Source organism: Amblyraja radiata, chromosome 33 (assembly GCF_010909765.2).
Source record: "Amblyraja radiata isolate CabotCenter1 chromosome 33, sAmbRad1.1.pri, whole genome shotgun sequence".
NCBI classification, from domain to species: Eukaryota; Metazoa; Chordata; class Chondrichthyes; order Rajiformes; family Rajidae; genus Amblyraja; species Amblyraja radiata.
The window spans coordinates 5,263,834-5,290,671 of NC_045988.1; the positions used below are offsets into that span (position 1 = coordinate 5,263,834).

The 26,838-nt window shown below is 49.5% G+C and overlaps 1 protein-coding gene across 4 annotated transcripts in view; it reads right to left on the bottom strand.

The window, feature by feature from the left end:
- Nucleotides 1-6,084: 6,084 nt before the first annotated feature.
- The window catches only part of LOC116991185 (E3 ubiquitin-protein ligase TTC3-like), a 61,418-nt gene continuing 40,664 nt past the window's right edge, over nucleotides 6,085-26,838 (bottom strand). For 3 of the 4 annotated variants that reach the window (XM_033049558.1, XM_033049555.1, XM_033049554.1), the window contains 18 exons: nucleotides 26,051-26,232; nucleotides 25,298-25,369; nucleotides 24,395-24,451; nucleotides 23,326-23,390; nucleotides 22,639-22,690; nucleotides 21,439-21,549; nucleotides 19,217-19,356; nucleotides 18,093-18,161; nucleotides 17,699-17,795; nucleotides 17,109-17,212; nucleotides 15,780-15,870; nucleotides 13,502-13,603; nucleotides 12,040-12,180; nucleotides 11,357-11,493; nucleotides 9,912-10,038; nucleotides 8,639-8,722; nucleotides 7,652-7,744; nucleotides 6,085-6,495 (listed from right to left, as the gene is read on the bottom strand). In XM_033049558.1, the coding sequence (XP_032905449.1) occupies nucleotides 6,415-6,495; nucleotides 7,652-7,744; nucleotides 8,639-8,722; nucleotides 9,912-10,038; nucleotides 11,357-11,493; nucleotides 12,040-12,180; nucleotides 13,502-13,603; nucleotides 15,780-15,870; nucleotides 17,109-17,212; nucleotides 17,699-17,795; nucleotides 18,093-18,161; nucleotides 19,217-19,356; nucleotides 21,439-21,549; nucleotides 22,639-22,690; nucleotides 23,326-23,390; nucleotides 24,395-24,451; nucleotides 25,298-25,369; nucleotides 26,051-26,232 (1,805 nt within the window). In that variant the 3' untranslated portion in view covers nucleotides 6,085-6,414. The remainder of the gene's footprint in view (nucleotides 6,496-7,651; nucleotides 7,745-8,638; nucleotides 8,723-9,911; nucleotides 10,039-11,356; nucleotides 11,494-12,039; nucleotides 12,181-13,501; nucleotides 13,604-15,779; nucleotides 15,871-17,108; nucleotides 17,213-17,698; nucleotides 17,796-18,092; nucleotides 18,162-19,216; nucleotides 19,357-21,438; nucleotides 21,550-22,638; nucleotides 22,691-23,325; nucleotides 23,391-24,394; nucleotides 24,452-25,297; nucleotides 25,370-26,050; nucleotides 26,233-26,838) is intronic. The other variant, XM_033049556.1, reaches the window with a different exon arrangement.

The following is a 26,838-nucleotide window of genomic DNA, read 5'->3' on the forward strand; positions in this document are numbered from 1 at the left end:
CAATAGGTGCAGGAGCAGGAGCAGGCCATTCGATCCAGCACTACCATTCAATGTGATCATGGCTGATCATCCCCAATCAGTACCCCGTTCCTGCCTTCTCACCATATCCCCTGACTCCGCTATCTTTAAGAGCCCTATCAAGCTCGCTCTTTAAAGCATCCAGAGAACCTGCCTCCACCGCCCTCGGAGGCAGAGAATTCCAGACTCACCACTCTCTGTGAGAAAAAGTGTTTCCTCGACTCACTTCTAAATGGCTTACCCCTTATTCTTAAACTGTGGCCCCTGGTTCTGGACTCCCCCAACATCGGGAACATGTTTCCTGCCTCTAGCGTGTCCAAACCCTTAACAATCTTATATGTTTGAATAAGATGCCCTCTCATCCTTCTAAACTCCAGAGTGTACAAGCCCAGCCGCTCCATTCTCCATGCATATGACAGTCCCCCCATCCTGGGAATTTACCTTGTAAACCTACGCTGCACTCCCTCAATAGCAAGAATGTCCTTCCTCAAATTAGGGTTCTTTCTGTCAAGGGAGTGGGTGAGAAGGTGGGATAGCATAGAACTAGTGTGAATGGGTGATCGGTGTGGTCTCGGTGGCTGTAGGGTCTGCTTCCCTGCTGTCTCACTGAACTAATGTTTCAATGAGATACCCTCTCATCCTTCTAAACTCCAGAGTGTACAAGCCCAGCCGCTCCATTCTCCATGCATATGAGTCCCGCCATCCCGGGAATTAAATCACCATCTGCAGTTCTTATCTACACCTGAAATGATACGGCCTAGTGACTCTCAGTTGTGTGTTGCACAGAATCTATTTGGCGCAAGCTGGTGAGCTATTATCCATGTGATACCACAGATGTTCTCTACTGCTGGGGTTTGTGTCTTCAGCTCTTCTGTCCCCTGTCTACATTCGTCATGAATTGGAATAACTCTCGTCAATCGCACCTGGTTCCTCCTCGCGCTCAACAAAAAACCTAGACGTTATCCGTGGCTTCTATTTATGTCCTCCAGCAAGATGCATCACGTGGGTGACCCAAGTGAATAATGGAAGGAAACTGCCTGAAAAAGAAGACTGTTTACACTGTGATCACAATTGGTTTGGGACTGGAGTTTGATATAAATGGTGCTTTAGATTTGTATGTGTGATCACTCATGATTTCACTCCCAGTCAGAGTACAATGAAGAACAATGGTGATCCCATGGTCCTTGTTGCCTGCTCCACCATTCAAAATGGTCAGGGTGGATATAATTTACCTCTGCTCCAATTTTCCACACTCTCCCCCCTTTTCTCCCTGTGTCCAAAATATGTTGTTCTCTTGACAACAAACAATAGGTGCAGGAGTAGGCCATTCGGCCCTTCGAACCAGCACCGCCATTCAATGTGATCATGGCTGATCATCCCCGATCAGTACCCCGTTCCTGCCTTCTCCCCATATCCCCTGACTCCGCTATTTTTAAGAGCCCTATGTGGCTCTCTCTTGAAAGCATCCAGAGAACCGGCCTCCATCGCCCTCTGAGGCAGAGAATTCCACTATCCCTGGTGACTGAAGAAAGACTGCCCTTAGAGGTGGAGAATTCTAAAGATTCACTCCCCTCTCCCGAAATCGGCATCCTCTTATATGCTGAGTTTGTAACCTCTCTTGCCCCTTAGTCATCCTCTCACTCTATCCTCTCCAGATCTAGTATTTACTTTCAGTTGTGTTGTTCATGTAAACTCCAGAGAACTGGACCTCTCAGGACAATCCCCCTTCATCCTGGGAATCAATGGACTGAACCTTCGGCACGATTGCTGTTGGATGTGTACATCATTCCATGGATAAAGGAGATCGAAACTGTAGATGGTGGTCCAGTTGTGATTGGCATACTCCATTATAACTTGCCCATGGCTTCACCAGGTTCACTTGCGATTTCGACAAAATAATTTCTCTGCGAGGATCCCAGCTTGATCTGCCCATGCACGTTGTCCAGTTCCTCGCTACTTTAAAGTATCCTGTTTTTTTGTTTTTCCTCATAAATACTCTTGGATTTCTCTGCACTTCTATTCTTTCTGTCCCCATCCCAATGTCTCTATGATCTTCCCAAGCAGATGCCATTGATATCATTGTTTAAGAAAGAACTTCAGATGCTGGGAATAAAAATCGAAGGTAGACAAAAATGCTGGAGAAACTCGGCGGGTGAGGCAGCATCTATGGAGCGAAGGAATAGGTGACGTTTCGGGACTCGACCCGAAACGTCACCTATTCCTTCGCTCCATAGATGCTGCCTCACCCGCCGAGTTTCTCCAGCATTTTTGTCCACCATTGATATCATTGCTCCGATGCCCCAGGTATTTACACTCACCTGATTGTCTGCTTCTTCCTACCGTTCAAGAACAAGAGGTAAACATTGGCCATGGCTTCTATTTATGTCCTACAGCCGGAGGTGACGTGTGTGTGATCATCCAGGTGAATAATGGGAGGAAGCTTACTAAAATAGTAATGTTTACATTAAGATTTTAATTGGATTGGGATTGCGGTTTGGCATAAACGGTTCTAATGTGCGTGAATGCTCATCCTCCCGCTCTGGCAGATTCCCAGCATGAGACTGACCCTTCATTCCTGTTGTGTTACTCCCAACCAAAGATCCTATAGCGGAGTTCCGCTATAAGATCTTTGCTCCCAACTGTATCAGTCTTAATCTCTAAGGGAGCCTTGTGTCGCACCTTGCCAAAATACCCTTTGAATATCCAAACTACATCCTCTAGCTCCCCTTTATCAATCCTGTGAGTTAAAATGTTAACTGAAAAGTTCTTAGATTGCCAAACGCTATTTCCCTTTTATAGTTTTTTGACTCTGCACAATCAACACCTTCTGCATAATCAGTACCTTTCACTTCTAGTACTTTTACTAGCTGAGCGTTTGTTCACTATTCCCTCTTCCTCTGAATAATAGGTTTCTATTTGTTCCTTACAATCTCAGAAATTAAAATTAATATTGGTATCTTTGTGGATATCACTTCTCGAACTCCTGGTGTTGGGTTTTGGTGCCATTGATATGGACATTCTTTCTTTTCATTTATTCATTAGTTCGTGGGATGTGGACACCACTGGAAAGACATACCTTATTAACCACAAAAATCTGGAGTAACTCAGTACTCCAAACCTAACCGACAATTTGTACAACCGTAATATGACGTCCCAACTCCTATACTGATGAAGGCAAGCATACCATACACTTTCACCACGACCGACTTGTGTCGTCACTTGTGGGGGAACTCTCCACCTCTACCCATGGGTCTCTCTGTTCTGTAACACTCCCCAGAGCCTTGCATTCACTGTCTCTCTTGCCCAATTGGTTCTTACTTCTATGTAGATTGCTTTGTTCAGATACAAGACCCTGCTTAGTAATATTCTCCAGGTTACAATCCTCACATGCTCTTTCATTACAACTTATTACAATCCCATGTACAGCAGCTGGTTTTTTTAATTTTCTTGCTCCCTAGTTAGCTGACATACTCTTGTTGAAACTGTCAATGTATTCTCTCTCTACACACACACACTCTCACACACACGCACACACTCTCACACACACGCACTCTCACACACACGCACACACTCTCACACACACGCACGCACACTCTCACACGCACGCACACACTCTCACACACACACACATACCTACTATATGCACATTGATAGATATCAAACTCAGACTACACCCACCTGTATTCTATCCCACCTTGTTTCTTGGCAGTGAAACTGGTTCTACAGTGAGTATGTCGAAAGGAACTGCGGATGCTGGTATATACCGGTTCTGCAGGTGCTGATATATCCTCTACATTTATTTCATTGTCTCGTATTCTCCTTTGCTGTCTTCCCCCTATACTATACTTCATATTATCACAGCTTCTCATTTCTTCCACACCTTAATATTCCTCTTTTTCAATAAAAGTCAACGGTTCTAGTAAATTTAGCACTGCCTTCTTCATCTTTCATTTTCATGGAATTCCATAACTCTATCTGTTGATTCTTTTTTTTTTGTTAATGGCTGTAATGCAAGTTTAGATCAAGTCTTTATAACTATCTCCCATCTCTCATGATCAATGTCCCACGACTTTCATAGATTGTACCAGGTGACCCGTTATTTTTCTGTTCAACAGTCTTGATGATGATGACATTATACTGTATCCCCCCCTAATGAATCCACCGTCAACCTTTTTATTAAATCCTATCCCACTGCCCTTGGAGTATTGAGTTGGATTTATAGTCATAGAGTGATACAGTTTGGAAACAGGCCCTTCAGCCCAACTTGCCCACAACGACCAACATGTCCCAGCTACACTAGTCCCTCCGGAACACTGAGGCTGCACCCACCTGAATACTTGCTCGAGTACAAACCCCTGCCCACAAAGTCCCAACAGAGCAGATGTTTGATTAGCACACACATCAATGTTTTAATTAACTATCAATGTTGATTTACACATGAAAATAATGCACTGATTTCAATGTGCTGAGGTATTAAGTGCACGGCTTCTAAACATGGTTGACCTCCCACTTTTCTTAAGTAACATATACCTAAACTTTTGCTGTTTTTGTGGAGTTGGCAGGGTCATCCACAAACAGGGCTCTTAAATGTGTCAAGTTATCAATCACGGATCAATCCTCTCCTCTTTAAAAATCGATTCTCTGTCCAGTTTGTACTAAGGTATGCCAACTTGTAGCAACGTTGTCCACTCTGGGATTGTCCATTTGACAAGCCAAGTAATTTATTGTGTGCTAGTATTAATATTCTAGATCCAGCAAGCAAGGATAATAACCCTAGTACCTTTTACATCCATCAACTGAGCAGGATTAGATATCAATGTGGCAGTGTAACCAGGTGTCAAATGAATTAAGCAGCCTTTGTAATAAAATATGTAAATATGCCAAATTACTCCTGTGTGATTTCATTTCTGTCTCTTATAAATGAGTTGAATTAATGGAAATTGAGAGACTCTTCACTTGTTAGTGAACAACAATAGGGTTCCAAAGAAAGAAGGAGAAAAACAAAAAGAACATTTTGGAAACAAAATGGGATTAGGAAGCAGAGATTAGTCATGATTGACAAAAGTGCTGGAGAAACTCAGCGGGGGGCTCGGCCCCCGCTGAGTTTCTCCAGCACTTTTGTCTACCTTCGATTTTCCAGCATCTGCAGTTCCTTCTTAAGCAAAAAACGATTAGTCGTGATTGAATGGTGGAGTGGACCCGATGGGCCGAATGGCCTGATTCCACTCCCACGACTTGTGAACTTGCGAGATTGAACTGGGAGAGAGGAGAAAAGTGTCAAACTCTCGTCCCCCGCTCACAGTCTGAGCAAGGAAACATTCGGGGAAACTGGAAGCAGGTTTGTTAAGTAAATTGTAAAGTTGTTACAATTGTTACTCAAGTAAGTTGATTAGTATATGTCCCACTTAGGAAACCTGAACGGAAACCTCTGGAGACTTTGCGCCCCACCCAAGGTTTCCGTGCGGTTCCCGGAGGTTTTTGTCAGTCTCCCTACCTGCTTCCACTACCTGCAACCTCCGGCAACCACCTGCAACCTCCGGGAACCGCACGGAAACCTTTTGGGTGGGGCGCAAAGTCTCCAAAGGTTTCTGTTCAGGTTTCCTAAGTGGGACAGGGGCATTTTGGTGTCTGGGGTTAAGGCAGGAGAATGGGAATCTGGTACTTCCAAAGCAGAGGATGGTGAATCTGGAATTCATTGCCACAGACGGCTGTGGAGGCCATGTCATTGGGTATTTTTAAGGCAGAGATTGACAGATTCTTGATTAGTACAGGGGTTATGGGGAGAAGGCAGGAGAATGGGCTTGAGAGGGAAAGATAGATCAGCCATGATTGAATGACAGAGTAGACTTGATGGGCCGAATGGCCTACTTCTGCTCTGAACGTATAAATATTGCCGCCTCATCTTCTTGAAGTTATTAATAGTCAATGCCTACTATGTTCTGTTGTGCTGAAGCAAAGCAAGAATTTAATTGTCCTATCAGGGACACATGACAATAAACTCTCTTGAATCTTAAACAAAGCAGCTCCAGGCCCACGATTGGTAGAATGTAACACACAATCCACAGCAACCTTCGACAACCTTTAATTATTAAACTGAAAATGATTACCTCCCATCCTCCATATTAAAATATGCTTCAGTTTTGGATGGTCAAAGAATCAGCATGCCCTTCACAAAATAAATCTCTCAGTAAGTAGAATCTCCTTTGATCGGGACGAGTCAGAGGTCCCGTTGAATCCAACAGAAGGCGGGAGCTTCACGCCCATCGCGCCCTGCACCTTCACGACACCGCGGCGTCCCGTCGCATTCACAGTGAACAAAGGCCCCGTGAATTGGAGCCCCCGGGTGGGTCAGTCAGTCCGCGGGCAAGTGTGGGTGGGTGGGTTCCTCCTGCGCCGTTAGGACTGTGCGAAGGAGGTGGCGAAGCTGAGGGTGCAACTGGGGCACGTCTTCTGATCCTTCAGCCACAACGAGATGCACTGCAATCACAAAGAAAGGCGGAGAGCAGCAGTGAGAACGAGGGGGCGGACAGGCGTGGAATGCTGTGCGGGCCTTTCGCCCCAACGCGTGGGCCAAGAAGTGAGCACCAGCCAACTGGCCACTACAGGAAGGTGCTTCAAACGTGGTGACTCTTGTCCACTGACTCAGTGTGGTCTATGATCTTCCATTCTTATTCTTTGTACAATTGTACCGAATTGTCACTGAACTGTACGCAAAAAGAATGTCACTGTACTGAGTACACATGACAATAAAGTACCATTTGCCCAAGTACATGTAGGAGAATGGAAGGAATTGGAGGAAGGACATTCTTGCTATTGAGGGAGTGCAGCGTAGGTTTACAAGGTTAATTCCCGGGATGGCGGGACTGACATATGCTGAGAGAATGGAGCAGCTGGGCTTGTACACTCTGGAGTTTAGAAGGATGAGAGGATATCTTATTGAAACATATAAGATTGTTAAGGGCTTGGACACACTAGAGGCAGGAAACATGTTCCCGATGTTGGGGGAGTCCAGAACTAGGGGTCACAGTTTAAGAATAAGGAGTAAGCCATTTAGAACGGAGACGAGGAAACACTTTTTCTCACAGAGAGTGGTGAGTCTGTGGAATTCTCTGCCTCAGAGGGCAGTGGAGGAAGGTTCTCTGGATGCTTTCAAGAGAGAGCTAGATAGGGCTCTTAAAGATAGCGGAGTCAGGGGATATGGGGAGAAGGCAGGAACGGGGTACTGATTGGGGATGATCAGCCATGATCACATTTAATGGCGGTGCTGGCTCGAAGGGCCGAATGGACTCCTGCACCTATTGTTTATTGTCTATTGATAGTGTTAGTGTGCATTGATCGCTGGTCGGCTCGGACTCGGTGGGCCGAAGGGCCTGTTCACACCGACCAGCAATCACCCCGCACACTACACTATCCTACACACACACAGGGACAATTTACAATTTTTACCGAAGCCAATTAGCCTACAGACCTGTGTGTCTTTGGAGTGTGGGAGGAAACCGGAGAAAACCAATGTGGTCACGGGGAGAACGTATAAACTCCGTACAGACAGCGCCCGTGGTCAGGATCGAACCCGGTTCTCCGGCGCTGCGCCACTGCGCCACTGCGCCACGGGAGGTGCAACGTAATAGCTTACCTCTCGGTGATATTTGTGCCCGCATTTCATCACAAAAAGGCGACTGCTGGTCAATTCTTCCTGGCAAATGACACAAGGATCTTCCTCCTCCTTCTGGGAAGCAAAGATAGCGTTAACCAGGCACCCAGAGACCAACGTACAACATCAAACACCAGGCTGGATCATGCTGATAGACACAAAATGCTGGAGTAACTCAGTGGGACAGGCAGCATCTCTGGATAGAAGGCATGGGTGACGTTTCGGGTCGAGACCCTTCAGACTGAGAGTTGGGGAGAGGGAGGCACAGATATGGAAGGGGGAGGTGTGAAAATGAGAGATCAAAGGAGACGAAGTTCAGGGAAAATGTAGAATAGATCATTGTTAGCTGGGGGGAAGCTGACAACGAGGCATATAAAGGTAACATTTAATCAGTAGGGCAGTCAGACTGGTTAGAGAACTAAGATGGGGGAGGGATGGGGAAGGTAGACAAAAGTGCTGGAGAAACTCAGTGGGTGCAGCAGCATCTATGGAGCGAAGGAAATAGGCAACGTTTCGGGCCGAAACCCTTCTTCAGACGGATGGGAGAAAGTGGGAAAGCAAGGATTACGAGGTTAGAATACCTTCCCATGGATAATTCCTCAGTGATAGACCCACTGAGTTACTCCGGCATTTTGTGTCTTTCTTCAGTGTAAACCAGCACCTGCAGTTCCTTCCTACACCTCTTGTCTGCACCAATGTGAAACCTCCTCAAGTAACACTTTTCCCTGTACCTCGATACAGGTGACAATAAACTAAACTGAAACTGGTCCTCATTGTCAGCGATGGAGTCAGCGCTTGCAGTCACTGGTCCAAGACATTGGGTGGATTTGTCTTGCTGGCCTGCAACACTTCCTCTCACTTCTGCTCAGTTGCAGGAGCCCACAGGCCAAGCAAGGATGCCCGACATCCCGGTTCAGTGCCCACTCCACCCCGACACATTAAACCGGCCATTGATCCCGGGCGACTCACGTGGGGATCTCGTGGGATGGACCTCCAGGTGCCCATCGACGTGGCTGGGTTGGTCGGCAGGTTGGCAAAGTCCAGATTTACATTCTGTGGGCAAAACAAGAAACACACAACTTTTAACCGTGTGGGACGTGGAGGAACAGCAGTGGGCGGAGCATCGTCAGGGCGAGAGGGAGGAATTCTGAGAGTCAAAACTCTGCGTTAAAACCCGGTGGCGCCGTGGCATGGCTGCTGCCTCACAGCGCCGAAGACACGGGTTTGGTCCCGGCTACGGGTGCTGTAAACCTGCACGTCTTTGGAGTGGAGGAGGAAACAGGAGCTCCCGGAGACAACCAACGCAGGTGACGGGGAGAACGTACAGACTCCGCACAGACAGCACCCTCAGTCGGGATCAAACCCGGGTCTCTGGCGCTGTAAGGCAGCAACTCCACCGCTGCGCCACCGTGCCTCTCTCCGTATCCTCTCTGGACAGGCAAGGTCCTAGAGGACTGGACAGTGGCCAATGGTGTTCCTTTGATTAAAGGAAAGAAAGATTGCCCAGGAAATTACAGGGCAGTGAGCCCTGACATCAGTAACGGGGAAGTTATTGGGGAGGATTGAGATCGAGCGGCCATAGTTAAGGCGAGAGGGGGAATGTAAAAAGGAGATGTGTCAGGCATGGGGTTTGTATGTTCTCCATGGGACCGTGTGGGTTTTCTCCGGGATGTCCGGTTTCCTCCCACTCTCCAAAGACGCACAGGCTTGCAGGTTAATTGGCTTGGTAAAAATATTTCAATTGTCCCTAGTGTGTGTGTGTGTGTGTGTAGGATGGTGTGTGTGTGTGTGTGTGTGTGTGTGTGTGTGTGTGTGTGTGTCGGATGGTGTGTGTGTGTGTGTGTCTGTGTGTGTGTAGGATGGTGTGTGTGTGTGTGTGTGTGGGGGAATCGCTGGTCGGCGCGGACCCGGTGGGCCGAAGGGCCTGTTTCCGCGCTGTTTCTCTAAAAACGAAAGTAAGTTAACCTGGTCGCCACGGCAACCTCCCTCTTAATTCTCTCCAGTCACAAGACTGAGAAAGGGAGGAGGAGGAGCGGGGAAAATGGAGGAGGACTGGCCAAATGTTGTGCCTTCCACCACAGTGATGAATGCTGCGGTGGATGTTTGTGTTCAATTTTGATTGTGTTTTTGTGTGGTTCTTTTTCATTGTACCACTGCTGGCGAATTCATTTCACTTGCATTTTATGTGCAGGCGACGAATAAAACTGATATTGATTGATAATGATATTGACCTTACACTTACCACAAGGTGCGGCTGTTGGTTCTTGATGAGGACTGAGACCTGGCTGATGATTTGTTCAAAGGACAGTCCCGACAGTGAGTTGTTGTTCATCATGCGGACATGCCGGAGGAAGACGATCATCATGTCCCTGCAGGGGCAGCGCGGGAGGTTAGACAACACAGGCTGACAACTCGTGTGCGTTCAACCCAGCAAAGTCCAACGCCAACAGAAGCAACACCAGCAGGTAGAACGGCCATTGACGGATACGGTACATGCCTGCTTTCACAGGTCAGGGTACTGGGTATAAATGTCAGGCAGTCAGGACAAATGTTAGGGTGGCACAGCGTTAGAGTTGCTGCCTCACAGCGCCAGAGACCCCAGTTCGATCCTGACTACGGGCGCTGTCTGTACGGAGTTTGTACGTTCTCCCCGTGACCTGCGTGGGTTTTATCCGAGATCTTCCGTTTCCCCCCCACACTCCCCAAAGATGTACAGGCTTGTAGGCTGGGTACACAAAATTGCTGGGGAAACTCAGCGGGTGCAGCAGCATCTATGGAGCGAAGGAAATAGGCGACGTTTCGGGCCGAAACGTCGCCTATTTCCTTCGCTCCATAGATGCTGCTGCACCCGCTGAGTTTCCCCAGCAATTTTGTGTACCTTCGATATTCCAGCATCTGCAGTTCCCTTTTGAACAGGCTTGTAGGCTAGTTGGCTTTGTGTCATTGTAAATTATCCCCAGTGCGTGTCGTGTGCGGGGATCGCTGGTTGGCACGGACGTGGTGGGCCGAAGGGCCTGTTTCCGCACTGTATCTTTAAATTAAACTAATCGAAAAAGTAAACTGAAGGCATGTTGCAGCTTTATGGGACTTTGATCAGACCACAGGAAGGATGTGGAGGCTTTGGTGATTGCAGACCAAGTTTGCCAGAAGGCTAACTGGATTAGAGGGGATTAGCTAGAGGATAGGTTGGACAAACTCGGATCCTGTATCCTGGCGAGTCGGAGGTTGAGGGGAAACCTGATTGAATATTATAAATGCCAAATGGCCTCTGCACCCATAGTTTAGTTTAGTTTAGAGATACAGCGCGGAAACAGGCCCTTCGGCCCACCGGGTCTGTGCCGACCAGCGATCTCCGCATACTAACACTCTCCCACACACACAAGGGACAATTTACATTTACACCAAGCCAGTTAACCTACAAACCTGTACGCCTTTGGAGTGTGGGAGGAAACCGAAGATCTCGGAGAAAAGCCCAGGCAGGTCACGGGGTGAACGCACAAACTCCGTACAGACAGCGCCCGTAGTCGGGATCGAACCCGGGTCTCCGGTGCTGCAAGCGCTGTAAGGCAGCAACTCCACCGCTGGGCCACCGTGACGGATTCTCACAATCGGGCTTCTTCATCGTTTAGTAAGAGTGTGATGGTGACCCTCATGACAAGAGCAAACGTGTGACCACCTGACGTTTACCTGTTGTGCAGTGGGAACAACTCAGTCAGTTTCTCCAGAAGGCGTTCGAGGTGGTTTTGATTGGAGGCCCCTCCTGGGCCGGGGTTTACCGGACCAAGTGGCGATGGCTGTGGGGACAGCCCAGGCGACATCGATCTCTGCAACAGTTCACATAGAGCAGTGGTGAATGGAGAGGCAGGTCTGGGCAACATGGACACACCCCATGTTAGTCTGACCCTCCAACATGTCCCAGTCAAGCCAGTGGCAAGGAGGGTGCCAACACCCTTTCATTAGTCATAGGAGCAGAATTAGACCATTCGGCCCATCAAGTCTACTCTGCCATTCAATCATGGCTGATCTATCTTTCTCTCTCAAACCCCATTCTCCTGCCTTCTTCTCATAACCCGACACCCACACTGATCAAGAATCTATGAAGAAGGGTTTTGGCCCGAAACGTTGCCTATTTCCTTCGCTCCATAGATGCTGCTGCACCCGCTGAGTTTCTCCAGCACTTTTGTCTACCTTCGATTTTCCACCATCTGTAGTTCCTTCTTAAACACAAGAATTTATCTATCTCTGCCTTAAAAGATCAGCCATGATCACATTGAATGGCGGTGCTGGCTCCGGGCCGAATGGCCTACTCCTGCACCTATTGTCTATGGTCTATAAAAGATCAAGATGCTGCGACCCATGGCGTAACCTACCTGCGTGATTGCAATTTGATTGTTCAATGGGACCAGTCCCAGGGTAAATGTCGGCACGGTGGACGATGTTCCCTGGCTGTTGTTATTCGCTGGGAATCCATTGGATGCCAGAAGTTCCTTTTGTTTTGACATGTAAGTAAGCTGAAGAAGAGTTTGCTGTTAATGATGTTCCTGAGAAAAAAAAAACCTCATTCGGCTGGCAAAGTGACAATGCACCTGCCGCTTAGGAAGTCCAGCTTGTCCCCAACAACTCTCACCAACTTCTACAGATGCGCCGCAGACAGCGTTTTAGCGATAAGCATCACGGCACGGTTTGGGAACGGCTCCGTTCAAGACTACAAGAAACTGCACAGAGTTGTGGCCAGCAGCCCAGACCAACCCACAAACCAACCTCCCTTCCATCGACTCCATCTACACCTCACGCTGCCTCGGCAAGGCCAGCAGCCCAGACCAACTCACAAACCAACTTCACTTCCATCGACTCCATCTACACCTCACACTGCCTCGGCAAGGCCAGCAGCCCAGACCAACTCACAAACCAACTTCCCTTCCATCGACTCCATCTACACCTCACGCTGCCTCGGCAAGGCCACCACCACTATCAAGGACCAGTCTCACCCCAGTCACTCCCTCTTCTCCCCTCTCCCATCGGGCAAGAGGTACAGAAGTGTGAAAACGCGCACCTTCAGATTCAGAGACAGTTTCTTCCCAGCTGTTATCAGGCAACTGAACCATCCTGTCACCAACTAGACTTGCCATCTACCTCCTTGGAGACCCTTAGACTATCTTTAATATGATTTTACCTTGCACTAAATGTTATCTCCTTTATCCTGTAACTGTACACTGTGGAGCGTTTGATTGTAATCATGTATTGTCTCTCTGCTGTCTGGATAGCTCACGACAAAAGCCTTTCACTGTACCTCAGTACACGTGACAATAAACCAAACTAAATATTGTGTGAACTACACACTTCAAATAAACAATTTTAGCACACACACATTATGCACAATATTTACACTATAATTCTACATCTAGTATAATAAGTAATAATATATATATTGTGTATTATATGTATATACACACACATGGTACACAATATTTAATTTAGTTTATTATGTTTATATGTCTAGTATATATAGCATAATATATAGATATATTATATATATGTATAGATACACCCTACACACAATATTTAGATTAGTTTATTATAGTATGTCTAATATATATGGTAATATAATAATGTATGTGTGTGTGTGCATCTGCACGGGTGTGTGTGTCTGCGTGTGTGTGCACGTGTGTGTGCATCTGCACGGGTGTGTGTGTGCACGTGTGTGTGTGTGCACACGTGTGTAAATACAAACACCATTAGCATTTCAAACATCCGTTTCCTCGCTTGTGAAGATACGTTTCGCACGTTTGGCGTTTACAGAAATGCATCCACGTTTGGCGCTGGCTACCTTACCATGAAGTCGGACTGTGAAGGAGGAAGCAGGACAGGAACCTGCGGCATGTTACTAAGCTTCGCTCCGTTCCGTATCAGGTCCATCTGTTCATTGAAGGCATTCTTTAAAACAGAGAGCAGGAAAGAAACCGGTCGTCAGTGTGAAGAAGGGTCCAGATCCGAAACATCGCCCGGCCATTCCCTCCACAGATGCTACCTGAGTTACTCCAGCACTTTGAGTTCCACTCAGGAAATCGCTAAGTTTCAAGAACCATGAGGTCCCAGCACTGGGGTACACAATCCTTGCAGACACAGAGATGGTAAGAATGATGTGTAAGAAGGAACTGCAGATGCTGTTTTACACCGAAGATAGACACAAAATGCTGGAGTAGCTCAGTCTGAAGAAGGGCCTTGACCTAAAACATCAGCTATTCCTTTCCTCCAGAGATGCTGCCCGACACAACAAATGATTGCTCGCTTAAAGACTTCAGTTGGCAAGTGATCGTAACATAGAAACATAGAAACATAGAAATTAGGTGCAGGAGTATGCCATTCGGCCCTTTGAGCCTGCACCGCCATTCAATATGATCATGGCTGATCATCCAACTCAGTATCCCGTACCTGCCTTCTCTCCATACCCTCTGATCCCCTTAGCCACAAGGGCCACATCTAACTCCCTCTTAAATATAGCCAATGAACTGGCCTCGACTACCCTCTGTGGCAGGGAGTTCCAGAGATTCACCACTCTTTGTGTGAAAAAAGTTCTTCTCATCTCGGTTTTAAAGGATTTCCCCCTTATCCTTAAGCTGTGACCCCTTGTCCTGGACTTCCCCAACATCGGGAGCAATCTTCCTGCATCTAACCTGTCCAACCCCTTAAGAATTTTGTAAGTTTCTATAAGATCCCCTCTCAATCTCCTAAATTCTAGAGAGTATAAACCAAGTCTATCCAGTCTTTCTTCATAAGACAGTCCTGACATCCCAGGAATCAGTCTGGTGAACCTTCTCTGCACTCCCTCTATGGCAATAATGTCCTTCCTCAGATTTGGAGACCAAAACTGTACGCAATACTCCAGGTGTGGTCTCACCAAGACCCTGTACAACTGCAGTAGAACCTCCCTGCTCCTATACTCAAATCCTTTTGCTATGAAAGCTAACATACCATTCGCTTTCTTCACTGCCTGCTGCACCTGCATGCCCACTTTCAATGACTGGTGTACCATGACACCCAGGTCTCGCTGCATCTCCCCTTTTCCTAGTCGGCCACCATTTAGATAATAGTCTGCTTTCCTGTTTTTGCCACCAAAATGGATAACCTCACATTTATCCACATTATACTGCATCTGCCCAGCCTATCCAAGTCACCTTGCAGTCTCCTAGCATCCTCCTCACAGCTAACACTGCCCCCCAGCTTAGTGTCATCCGCAAACCTGGAGATATTGCCTTCGTAAGGACTTGATCTTGCCTTCAAACAAATTCTTTACAGATCTCTGCCTAAAAATATAAAGGATTAGATGCTGGATTCTGGATTGACAGAATGGGAGAAGTTTGGATTGAGAGTTTAATTGAGAAAAGATTAGGAAAAGTCAGAATATCAAAGGTCTAATTCTGCTCCTATAACTTCTGAAATTACTCGAAATGACTGAAGGTGTGTCTTGACCTGAAACATCATCGATTCACGTTCTCCAGAGATGCTGCCTGACCCGCTGAGTTACTCCAGCACTTTGCGTCTTTTTTTTTTGAATGAATGAATGAATAAGTTTATTGGCCAAGTATAGTCACATACAAGGAATTTGCCTTGGTGCTCCGCCCGCAAGTGACAACATGACATACGGTGACAGTTAAGAATGACACATAAAACATTATCGATTAAATCGTTATTTCTAGCTGAGAAAATATTTCCAAGCTGAGAAACTTTCATCTTCACTGTGATATCTTTCCCTTCATTCTACCCTTTGTACCAGTGCTTGACCTGACTGTGTTAATAGAGAGTATTACCTGATTTGATTCGAAAATAAACCAAAGCTTTTCACTGTACCTCGGTACACATGACAATAAAGTCAACTACTTTGGTACACGTGACAATAATAAATATAAAACATAAAGCCCACAAACTCTGCGCTTGATGTGATGTCCATTGAGCAGCGAAAATACACTTTGATTTCAAATAAGAATTTAATTCCATTTCCCCAAGCTGATAGAACCAGAAGGATCAAACAGTAATCAAGCAAGTATCTGGAAGGAGACAGCTACAAAAGGCAATGATTTAAGAAGGGAAGCAATGTTAGCGAAACGCTCACCACAGTTTGGTGTATTTTTGAGTGGATGTCGGCGACCACCATTTCATACGCCAGCACGGCAGCTTTCACATCTATCTGCGGCGCGGGCCCGCTGTGGGAAAAGGCAAACACACGGGTTTGTGGTAACTCACTCACTCCCCTCACCTTCACCACAGTGGGGCCCGTACTAAAGAACACGCACACGCACACATACACAAACACACACGCGGACAAACACACACACATATACACACACACACATATACACGTAAACAGACACGCGCACACATATACACGCATACACTGTACACACACGCACACATACACGCGCACATACACACACACACGTGCACAGACACACACGTGCACACACATATACACACGCACACATATACACGTAAACAGACACGCGCACACATATACACACGCATACACACTGTACACACACGCGCACATACACGTGCACACACACATATACACACGCACACATATACACGTAAACAGACACGCGCACACATATACACACGCATACACACTGTACACACACATACACGCGCACATACACACACACACACGTGCAGACACACACGTGCACACACACATATACACACGCACACATATACACGTACACAGACACGCGCACACAGGCACACACATATACACGCGCATACACACTGTACACACACGCACATATACACGGACCCAGACACTCGCACACAAATATACACGCCCACACACACCACAAACCAGCACATGCACACAGACGCGCACGTGCACACACACACCACAAACATGCACATACACGCTCACACACACACATACTGTACACACATGCACATATACACAGACATAGACACAGACATAGACACACGCACACAGCCACACACACACACACACACAAAAACACAGAGTTAAGGCAGTTGCTGTCACAGCGCCAGAGACCCGGGTTTGATCCTGACTACACGTACGGAGTTTGTACGTTCTCCCCGTGACCACGTGGGATTTCTCCGAGTGCTCAGGTTTTCTCCCACAAGGACGTACAGGTTTGTAGGTTAATAGGCTTCAGTAAAAATTGTAAATGGGCCCTAGTGTGTGTGGGACAGTGCTAGTGTGCGGTGTGATCGCTGGTCGGCGCGGACTCCGTGGGCCGAAGGGTCTGTTTCTGCTACGTGTCTCTAAAAGTGTAAATTCAAAGTCTTCAATAAACGGTATCTTTTGGTCTTGGATAGATTAAAATAGGTCTCATAAAAGGGATCGGCAAAGGTTTTTTGCACAAGGATCCTGCGCTGCATATGTATAAAGTCCAAGGTGTCACCACCAGCTGGTGCAGCGCCTGCCTGCCCTGCTCACCTCACTAGGCTCTGCCTCAGCCCAGACAGCTTGACCTCTCCTTCCTTGGCCGCCTGCTCCAGGAACGCTGTGCCTTTGTCCCGCCTGCATTCCAGCACCTGCACCTGAGAGCACAAACTGGGGTGAAGAGCTGGAAGTCATTGCCACAGACGGCTGTGGAGGACAAATGTCAATGGGTATTTTTAAGGTTGAGGTTGATCTCCCCCTCTCTATCACTCCCTCCCGATCACTCCCTCCCCTCTTCCCATCCCACTCTCTCCCTATCCCCACTCTCCTTCCCACTCTCCTTCCCACTTCCTTCCCACTCTCTCCCCCCTCCCTTTCTCCCTCCCCTCCCCTCTCCCCCACTCTCTCCCCCTCCCGCTGCTGCCTGACCCATGGAGAGTCTCCAGCGGGGGTGTGTGTGTGTGTGTGTGTGTGTGTGTGCACGTGCGTGCGTGTGCACGTGCGTGCGTGTGCACGTGCGTGCGTGTGTGTGTGTGCACGTGCGTGTGTGTGTGTGCGCGCGCGTGTGTGTGTGCGCGTGCGTGTGTGCGTGAATAAACACTGCGAGCCGTGCGGCGCCCGCGGTGGCTGAGTTAGCGCGGTACCTCTGCGGACATGGCCCGCCTCATGGCCTCGATGAACTCGTCCTTGCTCTTTGCCGATTGCCGCTCCAGTCGGATCTTCTCCTGCGCCCACTGTTCCCTGTGAAACAGTCAGTCTTAAGAAGGATCCCCACTTTGTCACACTGCATGTCCAGTCCCTTACTCCAGTGGGTGTGTGGAACGAGCTGCCAGAGGAGGTAGTTGAGGCAGGGACTATCACAACATTTAAACAGATACATGGATAGGACAGGTTTAGAGGGATATGGGCCAAATGCAGGTAGGTGGGATTAGTGTAGAAGGGGCATGTTGGGCGGCATGGACAAATTGGGCTGAAGGACCTGTTACCAGGCCAGGTGACCCTATGTTTCATTGAGACAGCCTCACATCTGCTACTCACTGGTCCTGTTGAGAGCGACTCCTCTGCTCCTCCAGTTCTTGCACTTGTGCCTTGATCTGCTTCTCCGACCTGCACAGAGCGATCGCAGTTACAGTCTGTCCAACTCCCCCCCCCCCCCCCCACCCCCGAGCTCCGTCACCCAGACACCAAGATCATCACACCAACCAACCGTAGAACTCATTGCCACAGGCAGCTGTGGAGGCCACGTCTAGAAGGTCGAGGGGGGACCTCATTGAAACTTACATCGATAGAGTGGATATGGAGAGGATGTATCCCCTGGTGGGAGAGTCTAGGACCAGAGGGCACAGCCTCAGAATTAAAGGGCGGTCTATTACAAAGGAGGTGAGGAGGAACATCTTTAGTTAGAGGCTAGTTATTCTGTGGAACTCATTGCCACAGAGGGTTGTGGAGGCCAAGTCAGTGGATGTTTTTAAGGCAGAGATAGACAAATTCTTGATTAGAACAGGTGTCAAGGGTTATGGGGAGAAGGCAGGAAAATGGGATTAGGAGGCAAAGATCAGCCTCTTGACGGCAAGCGGGATCTACATGTCATAAGTGGCAGGAGTAAAATTAGGCCATTCGACCCATCAAGTCTACTCCGCCATTCAATCATGACTGATCTATCTTTCCCTCTTAACCCCATTCTCCTGCCTTCTCCCCGTAACCCCTGACACCCGTACTGATCAAGAATCTATTTATCTCTGCCTTAAAAATATCCAGTGACTAGGCCTCCACAGCCATCTGTGGCAAAGAATTCCACAGATTCACCACCCTCTGACTAAAGAAGTTTCTTCTCATAAAGAAAGGTCACGTTTGCTCTCCGGGCGGTCACGGTGGCGCAGCGGTGGAGTTGCTGCTTTACAGCGAGTGCAGCGCCGGAGAACCGGTTCGATCGTGACCACAGGTGCTGTCTGTACGGAGTTTGCACGTTCCCCCCCCCCCCCCCGCGACCTACGTGGGTTTTCTCCGAGATCTTCGATTTCCTCCCACACTCCAAAGACGTACAGGATAGTGTTAATGTATGGGGACCGCTGGTCGGCGCGGACCCGGTGGGCCGAAGGGCCTGTTTCCGTGCTGTATGTATATCTAAATGTCAATGGACGCGGGCTAAAGCCTCAGCTCACGTTTTCAGCAGCTCCTCCGTGCCCAGTAGGGTCTCCTGCAGGCTCTTGATCTGGTTCTGAAGAAGCTGCTTGTCGCCTTGCTGCACTTTCCGCTCGTTCTCCGTCTCCTGCTTCAGCTTCTGTATCTCCGCCGCTTGTTGCTGCAGAAGGGAGCATAAACACAGAGGGTGGTGGGGGTATGGAACGAGCTGCCGGAGGAGGTAGTCGAGGCCGGGACTATCCCAATGTTTAAGAAGCAGTTAGACAGGTACATGGATAGGACAGGTTTGGAGGGATATGGACCAAGCGCAGGCAGGTGGGTCCAGTGTAGCTGGGTCATGTTGGCCGGTGTGGGCAAGTTGGGCCGAAGGGCCTGTTTCCACACTGTACACTCTAAGACCATAACACCTCAGATTGATGTATGTATCACAGGCAAACGTTACAGAAACAGGCCCTTCGGCCCCTCTCACCCATGCCGACCGTGATGCTCCATCTTAGTTTTAGTTTAGTTGAGAGATACAGTGCCGAAACAGGCCCTTCGGCCCACCGAGACTGCACCGACCAGCGATCCCCGCACACTAACACTGTCCTACACACACCAGGGACAATTTAGATTTATACCAAGCCAATTAACCGACAAACCTGTACGTCTTTGGAGCGTGGGAGGAAACCGGGGATCCCGGAGAAAACCCACGCAGTCAGGGGGAGAACGTACGAACTCCATACAGACAGCTCCCGTTGTCAGTATCGAACTCGGGTCTCTGGTGTTGTCAGGCAGCAACTCTGCCGCTGCGCCACCGTGCCGCCCCTGATTGATCCCATTTGCCCGTGTTTGGCCCATATCCCGCCAATACGTTCCTATCCATGTGCCTTTTAAATGCTGTGATAGTCCCTGCCTCAACTACCTCTTCTGGCAGCTCGTTCCTTACACCTTGTGTGTGAAAAAGTTGCCCCTCAGGTTCCTATTAAATCTTTCCCCTCTTCCCTTAAACCTATGTCCTCTGGTTCTTGTGATTGAGGCAGTGCAGCGTAGGTTCACGAGACTGATCCCTGGTCTGGCGGGACTGTCATATGAAGAAAGATTGAAAAGACTAGGCTTGTATTCACCGGAGTTTAGAAGGATGAGGGGTATCTTATAGAAACATATAAAATGATAAAAGGACAGGACAAGCTAGATGCAGGAAAAATGTTCCCAATGTTGGGCGAGTCCAGAACTGCTGGAGGCCAAGTCACTGGATGGATTTAAGAGAGAGTTAGATGGAGCTCTAGGGGCTAGTGGAGTCAAGGGATATGGGGAGAAGGCAGGCACGGGTTATTGATTGGGGATGATCTGCCATGATCACAATGAATGGCGGTGCTGGCTCGAAGGGCCGAATGGACTCCACCTGCACCTATTTTCTATGTTTCGTGATTCCCCTACATTCAGAAGCATTCAAAAGCATTCAGCCGATCTATTCCTCTCATGATTTTATACACCTCTGTAGGATCACCCCTCAGCCTCCTGCCTTCTGGGGAATAAAGTTGATGTAGTCCACTTTACCCACCAGCCATGATCATGTCCAAGCCCATTCAGCACTGCTGATCTTCAATCCACCACCAGGTGGCAGTCATGACCACCAAAGAGTGCTCAGTAGCTGAAACCAATCAACAGCACAGCGATGTGCAGGCAGGAACTGCAGGTGCTGGTTTACACCAAAGATAGACACAACATGCTGGAGTAACTCAGCGGGACAGGCAGCATCTCCGGAGTGAAGGAATGGGTGACGTTTCGGGTCGAGACCCTTCATCAGACTGAGGGCCAGGGGAGAGGGAATCTAGAGATATGGAAGGGCAAGGTGTGAAAAGAGCAGATCAAAGCAGATGGTGATCAGGGAAATGTTGAATACACCACAGCTAGACAGACACAAACTGCTGGAGTAACTCAGTGGGCCAGGCAGCAATTCCGGAGAAAAGGAAGAGGTGACTTTTTGGATCGGGAAGCCCTTCCCCAGAACCAAAACGTTCTGATCCAAACCCAAAACGTCACCTATTCCTTTTCTCCAGAGATGCTGCCTGTCCTGTCCAGCCGAGGTACTCCGGCACTTTGTGTCTCTCTTCGGTATAAACCAGCACCTGCAGTTCCTTGCTGGCTAGTTTAGTTTAGTTTAGTTTAGAGATACAGCACGGACACAGAACGTGGTTTTTCACCGTATAATGACCGTCCTGCTGGGCCCGGTGCTGCCGCCACCCTCTCTGCCACTCACCCTGCCGCTCTCCACAGCCTTGGTCTGCCGCTTCACCAGCTGCTCGTTCTGGCTGCTCTTCTCCTCACACAGTAGCTGCCACCTCCGCACGGCCGCCTCCAGTTCTGCAATCTAACCGCGAACATCGTCACCGTGAGGGAGCGCCGACACCGGCACAAGTCACTGCGCCGCGCCGATACGGGCATCACTAGGATACGGGCACCGCGGATACAGCACGCAGATACGGGTGCAGATGCGGGCACCGCGGATATGGGCATCAGACGGATACAGCGAGTGGATGATACGGGCACCGCGGTTCGAATGTGCGGACACGGGCGTCACACAGATACGGGAGTGGATACCGCGTAACGTGCGTCAGATACGGGTGCCTGACAGTGCGGGTACACCTCGCGGATATGGGCTCCGCAGATACACACCTTTAGCCCTGCAAACCATCAAGGACCCGCCTCCACTCATCCCAATTTATTTCCAATTTGCTTCACGCCGTTAGGCCCATCGAGCCCATGCTGGCTCGCAGCAATCCTGCACGTGACATCTTGCCCATCCCATTCATGTTCCTCGTCACCCTTCACTCTCTGCACTCCTGCCACTACCCCAGATTCCACCACTACAGGTGCTGCCCCAAGAAGACTCCATCTGCGAGCGACCACCACAGATACAACGGGCCAAATCTCGCCTGGTATTTCAATGACTGTCCTAGTGGGCCACTCGGCCCTTCTTACCCTCCAACGGCTGCTCCTCCAAGCTCTGCCTCTTTGCCCCATTACTGTAACCCCTCATCCCCAGCGCCGCACACACTGGCCCCTCATCTCTCAGGCAACCACGTGACCCTCTGAACAAAGGTCATCTGCCTCATGACCTCGTGACCTCTGCCTCGTGACCTTCTTCCCTGCTGCTATCAAACTGTACAAATCCTCCCCCTTATGTCGTGGGGTAGACGGAGACCGAACCCCCTTCCCCCACCCCGTCACTTTAATTTCCTGCATCTTATGTTTTATTTTGTTTTATGACTGTTGGCAGATCAATTTCCCTCCTGGGATAAATAAAGTTTTCTATCGTATCGTATCCGTCCTGCCAGAATCCCGTATCTCGTAACGCGAGTTGGGTGGGAATCGCAGCCGATCCAGGGCTGGGTCTATCTACAACAGGGAGCTCGGCCACGGGGACCTCCAGGAGCCGGGGGGGGGGGGGGCGACCTACCTCGGTCCTGCTTCGCTGGTCCGAGTGCGATGCCTGCCCGACATCCTCATCCCTGTCACAGAACAAACTGCAGTCAGTGTTTGCAGAGAGACAGACAGACAGAGACAGAGACAGAGACAGAGACAGAGACAGAGACAGAGACAGAGACAGAGACAGAGACAGAGAGACGGAGACAGAGACAGAGAGACGGAGACAGAGACAGAGACGGAGACAGAGACGGAGACAGAGAGAGAGACAGAGAGAGAGACAGAGACAGAGACAGAGACGAAGACAGAGAGACAGAGACAGAGAAAAACAGAGAGGGAAAGTGACAGACAGACAGACAGACAGACAGACAGACGGAGAGAGTCTGCAGGGGGGGGGCAAATTCGACCCTCCAATTAGCCGCACGTCCCCAATGAGATCGAGATCGGCCGCCGCACCCGGACTAGGCGTTGCATTTTCGGGGGGATCTCGGGGGGGTGGGGGGATGTCAAGTGCACTCCCGTAATGTCCGGTTTATAAGAGGCGTGGGGAAATCGGTGGCGGACTTGCAGTTGTACCAGAACATTGTGCCCTCTGGTGTATTTCTGTTGTGCTTGCGCGCGGCTGGATTGTACACGTGTACGTCACGATCTGTGTCGGTGCAAGAAACTAACACCAACACCAGACACGGCCGGGTGTGGCGCTTGTCCTCCACGTGCGTACCTGTCCTCGTCCGCCGTGCTCTCCACATCCTTCTCACTCACGTTCTCCAACGGAGCTGCCGACTTCTGGAACACAAGGCGAGGGAGAACAAGCCATGTGTAATGAGCACTGGAGGCAGTGACCCCCCCCCTCTGTCTCTCTGACCCCCCCGTCTCTCTCTCTCGCTCTCTCTCTCGCTCTCTAACTCCCCCTCTCTCTGTCTCTGACCCCCCCTCTCTCTCTCTCTGACCCTCTCTCTCTCTCCGACCCCCCCTCTCTCTCGGAGCTTATAGAAACATAAGATTGTTAAGGGCTTGGACACGCTAGAGGCAGGAAACATGTTCCCGATGTTGGGGGAGTCCAGAACCTGGGGCCACAGTTTCAGAATAAGGGGTAAGTCATTTCGAATGGAGACGAGGAAACACTTTTTCTCACAGAGAGTGGTGAGTCTGTGGAATTCTCTGCCTCAGAGGGCGGTGGAGGCAGGTTCTTGAAGATAGCGGAGTCAGGGGATATGGGGAGAAGGCAGGAATGGGGTACCGATTGAGGATGATCAGCCATGATCACATTGAATGGCGGTGCTGGCTCGAAGAGCCGAATGGCCTCTACTCCTGCACCTATTGTCTATTGATCCCCCCCTCTCTCTTTGGGAATCTGAGGGAAACCTATTTTATGAATAGGGTGGGGGGTGCATGGAACGAGCTGCCAAAGGACATAGCTGAGGCAGGGAATATCCCAACGTTTAAGAAGGTACATGGAAAGGACAGGTTTGGAGGGATATGGACCAAGGGCAGGCAGGTGGGACTAGTGTAGATGGGGCATGTTGGTCGTGTGTGGGCACGTTGGGCTGAAGGGCCTGTTTCCGCGCTGTATGACGCTGTGAGAATGCAAAGAGGAAAGCAGTTTGCAGGACAAGCAGCGGCACAGTTCACACGCTCGGAGGGCGGGAGTGACTGGAAGGCGCTCGATGAACTCTTTGTGACTTTGTGTACTGGTGAAGGGCGCAGTATGATTTTACCAGACTGTATACAAAAACAACCGTGCATATGGTATAAGCAACAATGAAGTATCAGTAAATTATTAAATCTACCTTTTTTCCTTTGGTCTTTTTCTTCTTTTTCTTCCGGCTGTTTTTCTGGGGATCGTTCTGCAATTTAAAATGATTTTTTGAGCGATCTACATCTAGCCAGTACATTCTCTGCAAGAGATCAGAGATGGAAGGGGAAATGTACAGACAGCACCCATAGAGAGGATCGAACCCGGATCTCTGGCACTGTCAGGCTAATACCCTCAATTCCACGCTGTTAGAGGGCGCGAGACGTTATTCTAGCAATGGGAACGTCTTCTTGCTGAAACCCAGATCCTTGTCCGATCTCCAGAAGCTGCACCCCTTGTTATCCCAGGGGAGAGAAGAAGATAGGCACAAAAAGCTGGAGTAACTGGGTCAGACAGCATCTCTGGAGAGAAGGAATCGGTGACGATTCGGGTCGAGACCCTTCATCGCTGAAGGAAAATTGTAAATTGTCCCTAGTGTGTATTATAGTGCAAGTGATCGTTGGTCGGTGCAGACTCGGTGGGCCGAATGGCCTGTTTCCCCGCTGTATCTCTAAAGTGTAGTCAAAGGACTTCAATAAAGTGGATCTTTTAGTTTAAAATGAAATACATCTCCATGGGTTTTGTCAGAGTGAGGGTAAGATCTACCCCCTCCCAGCACAGGTGAGAGACCCCGAGCAGCTTCCCGCAGCCCCCGAGCAGCTTCCCGCAGCCCCCCAGCAGCTTCCCGCAGCCCCCCAGCAGCTTCCCGCAGCCCCCCAGCACTTTCCCGCAGCCCCCGAGCAGCTTCCCGCAGCCCCCGAGCAGCTTCCCGCAGCCCCCGAGCAGCTTCCCGCAGCTTCCCCCAGCAGCTTCCCGCAGACCCCCAGCAGCTTCCCGCAGACCCCCAGCAGCTTCCCGCAGCCCCCCAGCAGCTTCCCGCAGACCCCCAGCACCTTACCGTACACTGCGACTCAGTCGGCCGTGACACCTCCTCGCCTTTCGTTGCTACTGGAAACGCAACTGAGGGTTCCTGCAGGAGTGAGGTTGAGTGTGAAGGGTCAGAGATCAACCAGCCACCCCGCGTCAATAGGCACCGGAGCAACCCCACGTGGGAGAGGTGCGCCCATTGCTGCCCAGGGACTTCAGGCAACAAGGAACTGCAGATGCTGGGATACTGAGCAAAACACCAAGTGCTGGAGGAACTCAGCGGGTCGGGTCCCGACCTGAAATGTCGTCTGTTCATCCCCTCCATGGATGCTGCCTGACCCGCTGAGTTATTCCTGCACTTAGCCTTTTGAGCAAGGGATAAATCCCTCACCCAACATTCTGTAAAAAACATTTGGACAGGTTCATGGATAGGGCAGGTTTAGAGGGATATGGGCCAAATACCGGCAGGTGGGGCTAGTATAGATGGTCGGTGTGGGTAAGTTGGGCCAAAGGGCCGATTTCCATGTTGTATGACTCGATGACACAACAGACAGTCGAGAGATCTCAGGTTAGTGTTGTGCAGAGTTCAAGAGCCTGATGGTTGATGTTGGGAAGAAGCTAATCTTGACTCTGGAGGTCACAGTTTTCAGGTTCCTGTACCTTCGTCCCCATGATAGGAGTGAAGCGAGAGCGTGGCCAGGGTGGTGTGGGTCTGTGATTTAACATCTGATGGGCTGGGATAACAACAAACACAGGGACACAAAGTCTATCGTCTCCGTTCTACCTTTTCCGTGGCGCCGTGGCTCTCTCCCACTCTGCCAGTTTCCGTCTCTCTCTCCGCCGCCTCCTTCCCTTTCCTCCTGTCGACAGTGGCCGTTCCCAGTGGATGTGGCGGAGTCACTTTCCCTGCTGGAGCGGCCTCTGTTTCCCCCGTCTTCACCACCTCCTTGCTCTTGGCCTCTGTAACTATAATGAGGAGTGAAGCTGCAATCAAATCAAAGCAGCTATAAATGGCACAGGGAGCAGCGGGTGGAGCATTCGGCCCTTCAAGCCAGCACCGCCATTCAATGTGATCATGGCTGATCATCCCCAATCAGTACCCCGTTCCTACCTTCTTCCCCCCCCCCCCCCCCCCCCCAACATCAGGAACATGTTTCCTGCCTCTAGCGTGTCCAAACCCTTAACAATCTTATATGTTTCAATGAGATTCCCTCTCATCCTTCTAAACTCCAGAGTGTACAAGCCCAGCCGTTCCATTCTCTCAGCATTTGACAGTCCCGCCATCCCGGGAATTAACCTTGTAAACCTACGCTGCACTCGCTCAATAGCAAGAATGTCCTTCCTCAAATTAGGGGACCAAAACTGCACACAATACTTCAGGTGTGGTCTCACTAGAGCCCTGTACAACTGCAGAAGGACCTCTTTGCTCCTATACTCGATTCCTCTTGTTATAAACGCCAACATGCCATTCGATTTCTTCACTGCCTGCTGTACCTGCATGCTTACTTTCATAGACTGATGAACAAGGACCCCCACCTCCCGTTGTACTTCCCCTTTTCCCAACTTGACGCC